Source organism: Bombina bombina, chromosome 7 (assembly GCF_027579735.1).
Source record: "Bombina bombina isolate aBomBom1 chromosome 7, aBomBom1.pri, whole genome shotgun sequence".
Classification (NCBI taxonomy): domain Eukaryota; kingdom Metazoa; phylum Chordata; class Amphibia; order Anura; family Bombinatoridae; genus Bombina; species Bombina bombina.
In genome coordinates, this window is record NC_069505.1 from 110,432,980 (window position 1) to 110,451,789 (window position 18,810).

Sequence of the window (18,810 nt, forward strand, 5' to 3'; positions counted from 1 at the left end):
CCAAGTCGGAGACTGAAAGAGAACAAAAAGGATCTCGAGAAACAGGAAACCGCACAGATGAATAAGTAGCACGCCAAGTGCTAGAGGAGCTGTTAATATGAGTCGGGATGGTGTCACAGAGAGAACTCCCACTGCATCTCCGGACTCTAACATTCGCCCAGGCCCTCGCTGAGAGACTAACATGACTAACTCCTGTCCCATTGCGAAGAATACTACCCTCCATGAGAGACACACTTTACGTAAAAATTAATATAAGTATTTTCTTTAAAAAATAAAACTTCTGACACTTAAATCTCTGCCAACCTCCAGGGACAAAAGGCAAAGAATAACTGGGGGATAGGAGAAGTGGGAGGAGTATTTGAGCCTTTGGCTGGTGTGTCTTTGTCTCCTCCTGGTGGCCAGGTTCTTATTTCCCACAAGTAATGAATGCAGCTGTCAGGTATTGTAGTATCTAACTAAAGCCTAACATAAAAAAGTAAATGACTATATTAAATTGGAAACTAATCCTAGTGACTTGAGCATGGCAAGAAAAAAAATAATCAATGCAACACAAATGACTGGTCACAGAAACAATTTAAAAATTAGAAGAACTCCCGGGAGTATACAAAGGAAAGTTGTACCGTTCAAAAAGTCTCTTTTGTGATGAACTATATAAGAGACAATCAGAGGGATACCCTTATATTTTCCACAGAGTTAAGGGGTATGTCTATAAAGATAAACAGACTCCTGAAAAGATACTCTGAGACCTGTAATAGTAAGAGGGAGCTATGTTTTGCAGAGGAAACCAAGGTTCCAGGCCCAATAATGAAAGAATACAATTATGTACATGCAAACACTTCATCAGACTTTATAGGGCATCCCAACTGATGGTGAGAATACTGATGACCACTCTAGAGGCGGTATAGGGCATAATTTATCATACTTGCATACTCCATTTCAGTCTCAGATCTCTGGCATTCATGGACATCACTGTAAAATAAGTAAAGAGGTATAGATACCTTTACCTCATCTTGAAGATACTCAAACTTGGCTTGGTGTATTCCTATCATACATCTCCCACAGCCGCTCGGTCTTGTGCAAAGGTGTACCGTAATGCTCCTTGATTGTAGTGGCCAACCTACGGTGCCTATAACTCTACCTCTTGGGTTACGTTCTGTTTTGGTGACTTGAGTAGCACAAATATCAGGGGGTCAGCTGATTCCCCCTGATTTCCATTTGGTAACTGCTACGCGCATTTCACCCGACACCTTCAGTGTTAATCGGGCTTCATCTGGCTTTTAATTCACTCTGTCTTCCACCGAGTTCTTATTTCCGTTTTAGGTTTATGCCCTCTGGGTGAAATAACTTTATCAAACATAAACTTGCAACATGCTTACAATTTTAAGTGTATATTGTGTGTTGATACATCTTGTTTTCAATTATTTATATGTTGTTTTGTTATTATTTAATTCAAAACACAATGTTATAACATCACACTCCTTATTTGACACATTTCAACAATCTTTTAGATAGTTAATACTATTTCTAGACAAAGGGGCCGATTTATCATCGGTCTGCCCGACATGATCTGCTCAGCGCTCAGTCCGCTCAGTCCGACAGACATTAATATGCAATGCTATCCCCTGCAGATTCACACCAATCAGCCCCTAGCAGGTAGTGTCAATCAGCCCGATCGTATGAGATCCGGCGGATTGATGCCCGCAGCCTCAGAACAGGGGAACAGTTAAGGAGCAGCGGTCTTAAGACTGCTGCTTCATAACTGCTGTTTACGGCGAGCCTGGAGGCTCGCGTGGAAACGGGCATCAGGGGCCATTCGGCCGTTGATAAATCGGCCCCAGAGTATGTTTTTTTGTCTATGTATAAGGCAGCATTTAAATCCTATCGATACCATGGGTTTTTTTTTCATTATTTTCTTTTCTTTTGTTTACTGAATTATTGTTTTAAACATTATAATTTGGTGACCTCTTAATTATTTTAGCAGGATATTTAGGAACCTTAATAAATATTATTTCTTAAAGGAATGGAGCATAATTTATTTCTTCATTTAATCCATAAAGGAATAATGCCTTAAGGTTAAAAATCCATCTACATTGCTTTTGGAGTAGATTTTTGTCTACATTGCTCCCCCTCCCACCTAGTAGATTCATTTTTATATTTTTATTTATACATACATACAAACACAGACACAAATATCTGTATATAGCATCTAAATATCATATTATATATCATTTTTTATCTCTCGCTACACATGCTTTTATAAGTAACAGTTACACTCTTCTCTAGGTAAACTAACCATCTTACCTGATAGGAGCTGTGGCATTTTCCATTTTCCACCAAGACTTTGGAGGATTCAAGTACCTACACCATAGCTCCCAGTCAAAGCCTTGGGCAGACAGAGGATACTCTTCAATCTCAAAGTTATCATATTTTATGTTATCAAACGATGGTGAAATGACAACTTTCCGGTTTTCCTTGATTCTGCTCAGCACCGGCTCAGCCCTGTTAATAAAACATTAAGACAAATTTAATATTTTTACATTCACTTTAGTGATTCAAGCAATGATTCCACAAGAAAAGACAATGATTGCTAGCTGGCCACCAGATAACTATAGTTTGGTTTAAGCAGGTCACCTAAAGACCCAGGACCACAAAGCAACTCTCCATTTCTCCAAGCAGAACACTGTTTTGTATATGTCTCTATAGCTCTAAAGCAGGAAGGAATTATTCATGAGTTTGATTTTATAATATATATATTCCCTTTCAAGCCTCAAATGCATTCTATTTATGATATAAAAAGTAGAGCAAATCCCATACACACACACACACATATATATATATCGAAAACGTTAGTGATGTACTTAAATTTGGAATATAGAGCACATAGATGAAATATAAGTTGATCTAACTTAGCAAACTTTGCTGGATCTGCACAACCTAGCAAGGAAATTGGACGCTGATCGCTCTGTATGCACTCTTTCTACATATATTTGGACAACATAACGAAACAAATGTCTCAAGGGGACATAAATGAGCAATAATCAAATGCTCTAATGTCTTACTGCTTGCACAGACCTATGTCCTATGAACTACATTTTAATGGCCGGATGATCTAAACCTCGCAATTTCAGATGTGTTTTTTATCTCGTAATCAGGCTCTACAAGTTAGAGTGGAAAAAATACTGGGAAGAGACTGGGATGCCTGAGATCTGTTATACATCTAGAGAGCTGAGACCTTCTGTGTTGGAGAAGAAGGGAGTTTGTTGTGGAGAGTCAATTGATAAGGAAGGATTAAACATGAGAATACTAGTCCAATACAGACATCTGCAAATCCATATTTCTGCAAGGAGAAGCAGGCCATATCTTTGCCTAGCAGTGATCTGGAGATCATAGAGAATATGGACACTTTTCATTAAGATCGTATTGCCTCTCCACCCAGTGTGATGGAATTGCGATGCCAGAACAGGAAAGGATTGCACTTCCTGCAAACCAGGACAATAGGACCTGCTTATATCGTTAAAAATTCAACAAACCACTCTCCACTCTCTCATCCTTTCCCGCCTTGACTAGTGCAATTCCGTCCTCTCTGGTCTACCTAGCTGCCACATAGCTCCTTTACAATCCATTATGAATGCCTCTGCCAGGCTCATCTTCCTTACTCGTCGCTCTTCATCTGCTGCACCTCTCTGTCAATCCCTTCACTGGCTTCCTCTTGCCTCTAGGATTAAACATAAAATCCTCACCCTGACATATAAAGCTCTCAACTGCACTGCTCCCCCCTACATCTCAGAACTTGTCTCTAGATACTCTCCCTCCCGTCCCCTTCGATCAGCTCAGGATCTCCTCCTCTCCTCCTCTCTTGTTACTTCCTCACATTCACATTTACAGGACTTCTCCAGACTGGCCCCCATCTTGTGGAATTCCCTGCCTCGCTCCATAAGACTCTCCCCTAGTTTTAACAGCTTCAAGCACTACCTAAAAACTCTACTATTCAGGGATGCTTACAACCTACACTAACCTTTCCTAACGCCATTACTTTCCCCTTGAACCCCTTAGATTGTAAGCCTATGGGCCCAGCTGTTTACAGATCGCTTCATAAGAGCCGACTACAACAGTGAAACTCTCGGCAGGGCCCTCCACCCACTTGACCCCTACAAAAGCTATCCTGTACACCGACTATGTTTACAGCGCTGCGGAATCTGTTGGCGCTCTACAAATACCTGATAATAATAATAACTATCGAGACTGGAGTAATATCACTTACAATACTATGCTCAAGGTATCCCTTACACTCAGGACATGCCGTTTACTTGATACATATCAAATGTGCAGAAGAGCCCCGAGTCTCATTTTAATACATGTGGAGTAGGGTAAATGGAGAGTTTTAGCTAATTAACCTATATGGGATGATTTCCCTATGTTTTGTAATCCATCTACTTGGGTGTGTGCTCTGTCTAGGGATGGGCGAATGTGTTTATATTCGAATTCAGGTGTTAGAACAAATGTCATTGTAGAAATTCGATTTACATAATAGAATGTTGATAAGAACGAATATTCCTAGAAATTTTATAATCAAATGCTATTTACAGTTTTCGAATATCCACATTCGAAATTTCGAATGTAACATTTGATTTAACAAATACTTTTCAGAAGTTCAATAGTTCATGTGGTAGAGAATTTTGTACATTGATACATAATAGATACATAGATAACAAGAAGCAACAATAAGATTTTTTCTCGGTTACTACTGCATTCATCTTTGAACTATATTAGTGGTCATATGAGAATACTTAGCCTAGGATCTATTATCAGAAGATATTTGAACACACAATGTCAAGCCACTAAGTTAAAAACATCTTCTGATTACAATACATATAGGGGTATTCAATAGAGCTGTAATATTCACACGTAAAATATTATTGAGCTACTTTTGACTATATTAGTGGTCATACCCTATTTCATACTCCTCTAATGATTTATATACACTGTATAAGGTACCTAAGTGTGTTTTTATGAATTTTCCTATTTTATTTGTGTCTTAATAAAAGTTATATTTTATTTTACTGTGAGCCCACAAGTTTATTAGTGTTTAAGCTGTCAATTACCTCCAGCTGTTTAGCTGTATGATAATTCCAAACCGAGAGTGCTATATGTGTGTTCTCTTGAAGAGAAGGTTTCTAATCTTCACCTCTCTTCACATTTTTCTACAAAGTTGGCTTACTATATGATAAACAGTCTATCCTTCCCTGATATGTCAGAGTCGAGGTTCAAAATTGGCCTAAATGAAATTTTGTGGCTAATCCCTCAATTTATAATTTATGATATGGTTGCAAATGTTGGTTTTTTTATGTTATTTTTGCACATTTGGTTCACAGCAGAATGGGCCATGTCACTTACATGATTACTAATAACTCCTTCATTACTTTACTTAAAGGGACACTGAACCCAATTTTTTTTTTCTCTTTCAGGTAGAGCAGGCAATTTTAAGCAACTTTCTATTTTACTCCTATTTTCATTTTTTTCTTTGTTATCTTTATTTAAAAAAGCAGTAAAGTAAATTTTGGAGCTGGCCTATTTTTTATTCTGAACCCTGGGTAAATCTTGCTGATTGGTGGCTACATTTTAGCCACCAATCAGCAAGCGCTACCCAGGTGCTGAACCAAAGATAGTCCGGCTCATAATCTTACATTCTTGCTATTTAGGTTCTGTGTTTCCCTAGGCACTCAAAATTCTGCTGCAACACCCCCCCCCCCATCCCCAGGTTTTAGTCCTTATTTGGTAATAATATTTTTTGGTGAGGGTGTAACGTGACTTTTTTATGGCATTTCAAAAGTAAATGTTTATGTTGAAGGGCGTGTGTGTGTATATTGTGCATGCCTGTATATGGTGAGTGTGTGCGTTTATGGTGTGTGTGTGTGTAGTATAGTTTGCGTGTGGAGTGCAGTGTGTGTATTTGTGTGTGTAGTGAGACTCAAAAAGTGCTGCTCTCCAAAAATCTGCCGCCCTAGGCAAGTGCCAAAATACTCCCCTGCCACAATGCATTGCTAGTTCTGCATTCAATTGGATAACTGCCGCATACAGATTTGCATATTTTAAAAGTAAATGTAAATCACTGTGCACTATATTTCAGTAAATTATCCATATCTTTGTTTTAATACACGTTTATATTGTATGAATTCTGTTATTTTCTATGAATTACATTATGTTTCTGAACCTTCGTGTTTTATGCTATTGCAAAGAGTTTTCAAATACGCCAGCTGAACGGATATTACAGTTTTGTTGACATCTTCAAAGTGTTTCTGTTAGAATTTTCAGGCTTTAAATGGGTTTATAAAAGATTAAACACAACAAAGATTAGTGAGAATATTTAATTTTAACATTGGTCTATTCATTCTGCAAAATATGTTACTGGCGAATTATGCAAAAGTATTTTGCGGTCTTGCACAGCAAAATGTATTGACACATTACTAGGAATATGTTTATTTAATGCACTCTAGTTAGGAATGTTGTATTTCTTTCAAAATCTGAATAACGTTATCTTTACTAAGATATCCACATTTTATAAGGCCAGATATACATAACAATAATCATTGGCGTCTGTGCATTTGCATTTATGTTCAAGGAATAATTAATTGTTAGTGACTCCCATAAAAGGAATTACAAACTGTACTGCAAAAAGGTATGACTCATTACTGTAATCCCACAATCATACATCTAATTTAAGAAATAGTCTATTGTAAATTAAGGGGTATATTTATGATAGTGCGACCGGACATGATACGATGTAGCGTATCATGTCTGCTGCACATCACTACACATCGATAAATTTATCATTACACCAGCAGTTCTTGTGAACTGTTGGTGCAATGCCGCCCCCTGCAGATTCGAGGCCAATCGGCCACTAGCAGGGGGTGTCAATCAGCTCGATAGTATTCGATCGGGTTAATTTCTGTCCGCAGCCTCAGAGCAGACGGACAAGTTATGGAGCAGCGGTCTTTAGACCGCTGTTTCATAACTTATGTTTCCAGTGAGCCTTCAAAGGGCATCAAGCTCCATATGGAGCTTGATAAATCGGACCCTAAATGTGTTAAAAAAAGACTTTGGGCCCACTGATCAAAAACTTGCTGGCATTGAGAGAAATCCCGCAAAATCTTTATGTGTAGGAAAATGTCTTTCACATCCACAGCTCTGCATAGCTCTCACGCTAAAATCAGATCATCAGGCCCTTTGTTATATATATATTTATAGTACAAATTAAAGAGAATGTTCAATGTAACTTAAAGAGACACGAAAACCCTAATTTGTTCTTTCATGATTCAGTTTAAACAATTTTCCAATTTAGTTTGTTTATCAAATTTGCTTCTCTACATCAGTTTCTCCGCTCTGCCAGTCTCTACACTGTACACTGGCTCCCCATACACTGCAGAATACAATTTAAAGTATTAACCCTAACTTACAAAGCACTCAACAGTCTAATTACCAACTATATTTCCTCTCTCATCTCCAAATACTTCCCCATCCTGTCCTCTTCGATCAACCTCTGACCTACGTCTCTCCACTCCTGTTATCTCTACGTCCCACTCCCGTCTCCAAGACTTCACACGTGCTGCTCCTGTCCTCTAGAACTCTCTACCCCGCTCCATAAGACTGTCTCCAACCTTATATAGCTTCAGATGCTCCTTTAAAACCCACCTATTCAGAGAGGCTTACCATCTCTCCTCTATCTCTCATCCTAGCCAAACTAATACATGAACTGCCTGACTCACTGCTGCAACTACAACCGATGTGACAAGCTACCCCAACCTTATGTCTCTGCACCCTAAACCTATAGATTGTGAGCTCTCCGGAGCAGGGCCCTCTTCCTCCTGTACTAGATTTGTTCAGTTTTGTTATGTTGTGTATTTTATCGCAAATCCTTGTCATTGTATACCCCTATTATTGTAGCCAGCGCTACGGAATTTTGCAGCGCTATACAAATAAATGATAATAAATAATAATCCTTTGTTAAAGGAGCAGCAATGCACTAATGGGAGCTAGCTAAACACATTGGGTAAGCCAATGACAATGGGCGAATATGTGCAAGCACCAATCAGCAAGCACTACCCAGGTGCTGAACCAAACATGGGCCAGCTCCTAACCTTACATTCCTGCATTTTCAAATAACGATAGCAAGAGAACAAAGAACAATTGAAAATCGGAGTAAATTAGAAAGTTGCTTAAAATTGCATGCTCTATCTGAATCATGAAAGAAAAATGTGGGTTTAATATCCCTTTAATTGAACTTCTCTCCTTGCTTCCACCAAGCAATGGTTGCACTACATCCATTTATTTAAAAAAAATGCAAGTTCAAACATTTGATTCAAAATGTTATATTGGGAAGGCAGATTTTCCAATATGCAATTGATTTAATACAGGAGTTTATCTACTGTTATGACTTTATCCGAAAACAAACACCGGCATCAGGGTCTTCATTGGATTTCCATCAATAAGTCTTCATTGGATTTCCTGTTTGTTAAAAACATGTATAATATATAAATATGCTTAATTTTGCAGCCTTAAACTGAAGGCAACAGAGTTATTTTACAGACGTCTGGTATCTTATCACCTATGCCAACTGACACGTGCATGTGTTTCCAGGTTTAGGACATACAGAAAAAGCTCAGATACTTGTTTTTTGTTGTTGTTAAAAGGATATTCCAGCCAAAATTGAAAACCACATGGGTGCATTTTGGTATTGAACAGAAGCAATTTTGTAATATACATGCATTAACAAAAATACTTCTAATAAAAGATATAGCTGTTTCAAAAGTGTATTTAAGTATGCACCGTGCACCAGCATTTTAAACACAGCACTTGCTCAGAGAGCATAAGGTGCTTGTACCATCTTGTAATTACTCAATTTGATAATTGCTGACATGATACAAGCCCCACTGATGATCTGAGCAGCTGCATTATTTAAAATGTGGGTGCAGTGACAATATCTAGCTATGCTTCACATGCACATGCAGAGAATAATATTCACACTAAAACAGTGATAACTCTTACTAGAAGCATTTTTGCCAATACATGTATATTGCAAATATGTTTCTATTCAAAGTTGTAATAAACCTATGTGCATTTATATTTTGACTGGAATGTCCCTTTAAATAACATCATCAATAGCACCTGAAATAAAATAGCTATCGTAGTTCTTGATAACTTCCATCACATCCTAGACTTAAATGTGTTCACAAACTCTCTGTACCAATTACATTACCTAGAGATTTGTTTAATGGGACAGTCTACTCCAGAATTTATATTGCTAAAAAAGATAGATAATCCCTTTATTACCCATTCCCCAGATTTGTATAACCAACACAGTTATAATAATACACTTTTTACCTCTGTGATTACCTTGTATCTAACCCTCTGCAGAGTGTCCCATTATTTCAGTTCTATTGACAGGCTTGTATTTTCGCCAATCAGTGCTGATTCTTAAATAACTCCATGGGAGTGAGCAAAATGTTATCTATATGGCACACACAAACTAGCGCTGTCTAGCTGTGAAAAACTGTCAAAATGCACTGAGATAAGAGGCAGACTTCAAGGGCTTAGAAATTAGCATATGAGCCTACTTAGGCTTAGCTTTCATCAAAGAATACTAAGAGAACCAAGTAAATTTGATGGTAAAAGTAAATTGAAAAGTTGTTTAAAATTGCATCCTCTATCTGAATCATGAAAGTTTATTTTTGGTTAGACTGTCCCTTTAAGGCTCTGGGGTCAATTTATTAAGCAGCAGATGCTGCATTGACACCCCTGTCGTTTCTGGTCCACGGAAGTTAAGAAGCAGCGGTTGTAAGAAATAATCTCGGTCCAATTGGGATGATTGATGGCCCCTGCTAGCAGCCGATTGGCCGTGAGTGAGCAGGGGGTGGCATTGCACAAGCATTTCACCAGAAATGCTTGTGCAATGTTAAATGCCGACAGCGTAGCAAATCATGTCCGCTCGACCTATGGTAAATCTACCCCTTTGACTGCATCGTTAAATGACCAGATAAATACAGTTCATCTAAGGTAAAATAAAAAAAACAATAATGTATTTCTGGAGGGAGTAATCTGCAAATAACATATATGGTACACGCGTAAATGCAATACACCTAAACCTGTGAAGTGTGCACAAGCATGAAAAGAAAACATATATTATTAAAATATGCCAACAACTGATTAACTTATCCACATGAAATGTTTCAGTTTTGTAGTGATTGTTGGGCATCACAATAATATACATTTTCACTCTAAATTGTCATTCCAATCTGCAATTAGAAATATTTGAAAATGAAACTTAGGTTTATAAATAGAAATCATTAACTATTGTGCAGGCTTTAATGTCAAAAACAAATGTTATTGAAAAAAGATTTTTGAACACCATAAAAGTTTTTGATAAAAGTGTCTAGGACACAACTTTAGTCTTTGGATTTCAAAGTCTCTGGAAGATATTTGTATGCTATATAGAGTATGAGAGTCATACCGACCTTATGACATTTTACATAACATCACTTACACCTGCATAGTGGAGCCCACTAGAAGGTCCCTTTCATCTCTGATATGATATCTAATCTAGATAGAGCAGTGATGGCTAACCTTGGCACCCCTGATGTTTTGGAACTACACTTTCCATGATGCTCAACTAATCTGCAGAATGCATAAGGATCATAGGATATGTAGTTCCAAAACATCAGGAGTGTCAAGCTTAGCCATCACTGAACAAGAGCCTACATTTTACAGGGAAGGGGGGCAGAGCATTAAATTTATACCACTAAGAAACCATGAAGTCCACCTTGTCACTTTTCTAGATGACATTCTGTTCACTACTTATAAACTGATCAAGTCAACAGCCTGGGGTAATTTCGCTTGATTCAAAAAAGTAATTAAAAAGGGATACTTTATAAAATCTATATGCAAACAAAAAACAACAACAACCCTGCAACTACTTTTACACTGCTCAGGAGATGTTTGGTAGCTGAATGAATGCATTAGGAAATTTTATCATTTGAAACATATACAACTAAATTTAAACAATAAAAAAATCTGGGTCACTGAATATTTCAATCTAAAAAGACAGTTGTCTTTGCACTAAAACAGACTGGTTAACATAGACACATTGACCGCTGATAGGTTATAGTACAGACATTTATCATAACATTAATAGTCCATATGCCTTCTAAACAGTCAATTTACTGAATCACATTCACTTTAACTAATCCTGCATGGTAGCTGGAGCCCTTCATGGTAATTACAGTTTATACGTTTCACCTTTTAATCAAACCCTGACCTTCTATGAGGGTCAGAGCTGAAAAATGGTTTTCACCTCAAGTAGAGAAGAGTGGAAGTGGATCCCAGTTGCACACAGATTTATTATTCCAGGACCTAAAGAATACTGATCAGTTGTCTGTTCTTCACTTCCTCTCACATCTTCTCCCAGAGCTGAACAAACGTACATCACTTTGGAATGATGAATCACCAAGAATGGTCACATCTATCTCTTTCTTGCACACGTTACGAACAACAAAACCCCAAACACTAATATCAGAGATTTGCAAAGGTGTAGTGCCAAAATGCTTCATTAACCCCTCAAATAAGTGACTAATGTTTTTAGTTAACGTTATTGCTGTTTCAATTAAAACATTTACTGTGTATGGACCATTTTTACATATGCTTTGTGCACACTCAATCACCACACCTGAGAAATATCACTGACGCAATTTATGCTCCCTATGCAGGAGCAGTGTTTAAGTTGCAAGTGCATGACCATAAGTACATTTGCTCCATGCACAGTAAAATCTATAGCTGAAACAGTGCTAATAGTTCAAAGAATAGAATACGTGTTCAATGCACATCTGCTTCTAGTCAATACTGAAATACATTAATGTACAATACAGTGCTATGTCCCTTCATTTTTCCAAAACACCAGACTTCCTAGGAGAAATTCTTAGAAGCAAGAAATGGAATGCTTAACAGAAGAGGGGACACCTAAAAACATCACCCCCCCCTCTCATCTCAACACACACTCCTACCAAACTGCAGAAAACATCTCTAGAATATCTGCTTTCCGACAAACATCAACAGAAGTAAGAGGTAAAACAGCTGAAGCCTCTGATAGAGGATCTGGGGTTGTGGTCTCACTGAGCTACAAATGTTAGACTCAAAGGCCACATGTAGAGCCAGGTGAACAGAATCAATTCTAAAGCTACTTTAATCAAAACGATGGTCCCAATTACATAAAATCCATTATAACAATTTTTTATTCAGGACAAAACACCCAGTAATAATACTGTCTTTGATTAAACCAGATAGCTTCCAGGTAAATTGATCTGCCAACCAAATTACTAAAATACCTGACTCCTGTTAGAGATGTAGCGGCCTGCTATGCTCCGTGAAGATGCCTTTCAAAAGGTTCAAACATTCCTTGTACTTTGATTTTTGCCAAAGGATCTGCAAGGACCTTGGTAAAGGCACTTGAAGCTATGGACAGCCAAAAATAAAAAGCTACACATTGATAAGAGAAAAGATCTAAAGCAAATCTTAGGAACCTTACATTACTTGGATGAGTAGAAACATATCTGTTAGATTCTATGACAAGACAGGAGGCTTCATATTTTACATTAGATCTTTACTGAATCCAAACAGCAGCAAAGAAAACATACAGAGAAAAAAATAATAACATAGTAACAAGGCTGCACCAATCAACACACAGCAGCCTAATAAACTGTAATGAACAAGTCCAGCACTTCCTCTTTTCTTTGCTGCTTCCAGACAGCAGGTCATGTATTCATTTCTCTCTTCATATTATTTCTTATCATATTATTCTAATTCTTGTTTAGTTATCTTCTGTTATTATCTTTTGTTATTTTATTTAATAAATTGTGTATTAATTTGATATAACAGGCATGCGGCCCGTTGTTAGGCCTCTGGGACATGCACGTTTCAGACCTTCTATAGATTTATGCATTTATTAATGCTGTGAATTGGCTTCTGCAAACATGATTCCAGGTATAGTTTTATAGCTATTTGAGTTTATTTTTAAATTTGTATGCCTTTTATTGTTAGTGATATAGTTTTTGCAGCTGAGTTTTATAAACTCCCCGCTGCTCATGGTTCTCCTGCCGAATCATCGCCGGTTCACTAGTTGCAGACCAGTCAGGATTCTTATCATCTCTGGAATCGTTGAAAGGAGGTTTCGACTTGCGCTCATAATCGCTTCTGCAATCTGGCCGTTCATGGCCTCCTCCTCCTAACGATTCCAGATCTTACATTGGTGGCAGTGGCGTCCTTCCTACAGAGATCGAGTGGCCTTATACTTTACTGCTCCGATCACTTTCTCCCTCTGACTCGCGGTCTCAGGAAGGACCGCCCCTCCCACCTCCTACATCATGCGTGTCTGTCACCCTGACGTCTAATCTATCTAGTTTAATATTAGACTCTCTTTTATCTTCACAATTAGCTGGGAAAGACCCTTTCTCCCATTCCCTAGTAGGGGCATATCTCAAGCCCGATGACTGCTAGCCCCTCCCCCGGGCTTTTCACATAGGGGTGATTGAACAACCTCCTCAGAGGTAAAACGGGGTTTAAAGTACCATCCCCCCAGGGTTTTTAAGAGGGGCATCAGAGCTTCGACTCTGGCAATTTTTTTTATTTTTTTTAAATTCTTATGTAGGTGCTTTAAAATGCAAAATATGAAGCCTCCTGTCTTGTCATAAAATTCAGATTATTATAGCCTATGGTGAATAAATAATCTTGATTTTATTAAAGACAGGAGGCAAATATCCCCCCCCCCTTCTGTTCCCTCCCTTGATGTGTTAATAAAGATTTTGTTTTCTAGAAATTCCAACTAATTATGTTATTGCTGTTGGTATTCCTTTCTGGGATTAGTTGTTCCTTTTCGTTTTTTTTTCTTTCAGTGACTCTGCGGATTTCATTTCCTCATTTATCTTCGGACCATGTCATCTGTTGAGTTTTCCATTCCTGGGAGTCAGTCACTGTTCTTTTCTGGTCTATGATGGATTACCATTAAGTCATTTTTCGTCTTTATTGGTTCTGCTGTCTTCCGGTCAAAGAAAAGAGGAAGTGCTGGACTTGTTCATTACAGTTTATTAGACTGCTGTGTGCTGGTTGGTGCAGCCTTGTTACTATGTTATTTTTTTTTCAGTATATTTTCTTTGCTGCTGTTTGAATTCAGTCAAGATTTGATGCAAAATATTCACCTCCTGTCTTTAATAAAATCAAGATTATTTAGTCACCACAGGCTATAATAATCCGAATGTATTACAATCACAAACTGAACAGGATCTAGAGCTATAATTATTTATATTAATTGTTTATTTATTCCTTAAACATGTGTCCTACTGTTTCAAATCTAGATCAGGATGACACAGGTCTTCTTTTATCCAGAACATTAAGAAGGTTTAAATAAAACCGTCAAATTGCTCTGACTGAGCACCTGCACAAATGACCCAAAGATCTAGAATACTTTGAATATTCTGCCAAAATCCCCTTCACACAAGGTCCAGATAAAATATGCCAAGGGAACAATTATAGATCTGGTAGCTTGACAAAGTCTTTCTTATAACTAGGCATGTGAAGAAGTTTGTTTTTCGTCATTAATTAGATCCTTGCAGGCAGAATGATCAGCATAACCAGTAAAATCAAAAAGGTTTACTCTGATTGGTGCATTTTGGCCATCATACCAGCCTCTCTAACATTCTGGCAAATGATATGAAGCTATGCAACCCACAAACAAAATAATAAAATATGAAAAGAAGATTAGAAAAATGCATATTTATGCAGTGTACTGTAGATGTGGCTTTGATCATCTGTTATTTCAAGACTATTCTTGCAGAAGCCTCCATCCCTTATACCCTGTTTGGGCAGATCCACAATATTTGAACTATTGATAGCATACATCAAATCTGTTACATTTTCAGATTCTGGGATAAACACAAAAATAAAAATACAGTAAAATCATTGTTTTTTAGTAAGAATAATTTAAACGTTCACAAGTAAACAAGGACCAATGGAATTGCTCCGTGCCTGTATGTGCGTGTATATATGTGTAATGTGTATATCTACACATATATATATATATATATATATATATATATATATATATATATAGTTATATAAATATATTGCTTAAATGACAGTCTAGGGTGCGCTATCATCTGCATTAGCATTCTTCGGATAAAATATTTAAATAATACCAGACTGCGTAGTCACACAAAAGATAATGCACCCTGCGCTACTGATTGTGCTCCACTTGTAATCTAGCCCTTAGTTGCCAAATAAAACACAGGTAGCAGTGAATTAACCCCTTACTCTTTTACCTGCTCCCAAAAAGTTAGGGAGTTTTCTTAACAAATGTCCCCACAGCTGGAGATACAATCGTGTTACATTGTATAATGATATGAGAATAGCTCACTAAAAGACACCTGACAAGTAGAATACCTACCAGCCAACACTAAACTCAATATGGGCATCAAAAAGTGCCACCACGGGTGCAGTAGCTGCTCTCCATCCACTAACTCTGGATCTTATGAGTCCCTCTTGTTTGCTGTGTCTGACAATTTTGATAAATCCAGGTTTCCGAGAATTCACTTCCTCTATGTACTTTGTCAATTTTTCCTTCAGTTCTTCTGTTGCAAAAGAAAAAAAAAATATGATGATTTTAAGACCAATAACATTCTAAATTTTATGGTAAAAATAGCAGCAACATAAGTAACAAACAAAAAAGTGCAGAGCAGGCATGATACAAGCTGCACATTTTAAAGTGACATAATGGTCCAAACTGAAATACACGTTAAAGGGGTTTTAAACACAGGTTGTAATAGAAAATGTTTAATTATATGAATTAATTGTAAAGTTGTTTAAATTTGTATGTTCTATCTGAATCATGAAAAAACTACTGGGTTTCATGTCTTTTTAAACATAATAACTATAATTTAAAAAATGCATCTCGATATTGTATAACAAAGCTACAAATAATGTTGCAAAACACTGCTGCCATAGAGTACTAAAGACATGTGCACGCTCCTGAGCAATTATGAGCCTACCTAGTTTTACTTTTCAATAAAAGATACCAAGAAAACAAAGCAAATTTGAAAACAGAAGTAAATTGGAAAGTTGTTTAAAATTGCATGCTCTATCTGAATCCTAAAGGTTTAATTTTTACTTTACTGTCTCTTTTTAAACAAATAAATAGAGTCAAATATAGAGCAGCAAAGCACTTCTGTGAACTAGATAAACACATCTGGTGAGCCAATGACAAGAGGCCAGTGAGTTGTAAAAGGGACATGAAAGTGCAAAAAAGAAAATACCCTAACGTTTTATAGCATGTTATTATTACACTATTGCTTGTATATAACAATGTATAAACCGATGCACAGTCAGCTCCAGAGCAGCAATGCATTACTAGGAACCTGCTGAACGCAAATTACAAGAATCATATGTGTGTAGCCACCAATCAGCAGCTGGCTCTCACTAGTACACTGCTGTTCCTAAGCCTACCTACCTGCTTTTCAACAAAAAACACCAAAAGAACAAAGTCAATTTGATAACTGAAGTAAATTGAAACATCTTTTATAATTGCATACTTTATCTCATTCTAAAAGTTTAATTTTGACTTTTATATTCCTTTAAGAGTATGTTGGGGGGGGGGTAAATGCATTTTAATAAGATAGCTGTTGTGGAAGTTTAAATCTTTGAATAACAGGGAGTTCATTGTTATCCCACCTCAAGATGGCTTTGTACAGTAGTGCAGAAGTGACGGGAAGGGTATGTGCACTACATGCTACTGGATAACAGTGGCCAGAACCTAATACTACACCCCCCCCTCTCATATATCATTGTACTGTCTCTGTAATCTGCTGCATTATTCATCTCCTGCCCCCTCATATATCATCACCCCTTACAGATCATACACTCACCTGCCAACCCTCAAAAGATAAATAGTCAAAATAAACTGCAAAGCACAATGATTAAATTACACAAATACGCACTATGTGTAGGGCTGGTAGTGGCAGCTTTATTTCAGGCCAAACCTGAACTCTTTTGCCGTGCTTAGCACAGCAGTTTTTTTATTTCCAAGTACACAGTATGTTTAATAGCACATAACCACAAACTCTCACAGATATTCACACTCTAAAACACACTCTCTATCTCACACATACACATATCTATCACACACGCTCACACTCCTACAGACTTACACTTTAATACACACTCTCGCACACACACAAATACACTAACGCTCTCTCTATCACACACACAAAGACACTAACACACTCTCTCACACACACACATAAAGACACTAATGCTCTCTCACACACACAAAGACACTAACGCTCTCTCACACACACACACAAAGACACTAACGCTCTCTCACACACACACAAAGACATTAACGCTCTCTCACACACACAAATACACTAACTCGTTCACACACAAACTCACACAAACAGAAAGACATTGACAAACACAAAGACACAAACACTCTCTCTCACACACACACACAAAGAGACTAACGCTCTCTCACACACACAAAGACACTAACGCTCTCTCATACACACAAACACACTAACTCGTTCACACACAAACACACACACAGAAAGACATTGAAAAACACAAACACACACAAAACACAGACACACTTCCACACTCAGACACACAGAAATAACTGTAGGCATGCTCAGTATGTTGCAAATGCACGTCACTTTTTTTTTGGCTGTGGCTTTTTCAAACCAAACCGGACATTTGCATTTCCGGGCCTAAATCAGTTTGAAACCCAGACACACAAATGAAAATCCAAACTGTCTGGGTCATTCCCAGATAGGTGGCAACCCTAACTATGTGGTACCTAGCTTCCATTTTAATTTACTTATATTACAGATAATGTGCAGCATTTTTACAGAAAATATAAGAGGCCAATGCAATATAGTTTTGTAGAATGAAAGGGATATTAGACGCACATACAGTATGTTCCATCTCCCATGTGAAAGAGAAGTATTCAAACATATTGACACGAGACTCTCATATGAAAAGTATTGTATGCTGTCTTTAGGGGATATGGACTCCTTTGAAGCTACAAACTCGTTTTCAGTAAATAGATTAGATAGGTGATTGACATTTGTATGTAAGGGTATGAGGCCTCTCATTGTAAAGAGGTGACTCCCCTCTTTCCAAAATTGGTTCTCAAACCCCTTTATGGAGCCTGTAGGAGTGATAGGAGCTCTAAAAGGGCATTATCCCTGTTCAAACACACCCTGGTGATCACCCACAAATTAGAAGGAGAATGTGAATCTAACATAAAAAAAAAATAAGTGAATTATCATCTTATAGTAAATAAAGTAGAGGGAGAGAGGAATGACCGCCATAAAAAAAATCTTCCTGATAACCAGTGGGGCACAATATCACTGTTTCTTATGATGATCACCTATATCTTAGGTGGACATTATTTCATTTCAAATGAGAGGCCACTTGCCTCTCTAGGCTAAATAGAGGAGGTATAGGGACTAGTGTATCTCTCAGCCAAAGTTTTTTTTTCTTAACTGTTGATTGCTATTTTATGACATTTTCATCACCTGCATTCCAGAGGAACATGTCAACCCCCCCAATTAAAAAACACACGATCCCCTTCCTTATTCTGTGTGACATCATCATATATTGGTCAGTGATGTCACACTATACTAGCACTGGCTATCGCTGAATGAAAAAGGATCTTTTTTTCTACCACTATACCAACAAGAAGGGAAAATAAAAAAGAATGGTGCTTCCTTTGCAGAC

The 18,810-nt window shown here is 37.5% G+C and overlaps 1 protein-coding gene across 1 annotated transcript in view; it reads right to left on the reverse strand.

Annotated features, from left to right (window-relative positions):
* GALNT18 (polypeptide N-acetylgalactosaminyltransferase 18) overlaps positions 1–18,810 on the reverse strand; it is a 960,883-nt gene that overhangs the window by 234,295 nt on the left and 707,778 nt on the right. The window contains exons 4-5 of the mRNA XM_053720241.1: positions 15,482–15,665; positions 2,302–2,499 (exon numbers count right to left, since the gene is read on the reverse strand). Of these exons, the coding sequence (XP_053576216.1) occupies positions 2,302–2,499; positions 15,482–15,665 (382 nt within the window). The remainder of the gene's footprint in view (positions 1–2,301; positions 2,500–15,481; positions 15,666–18,810) is intronic.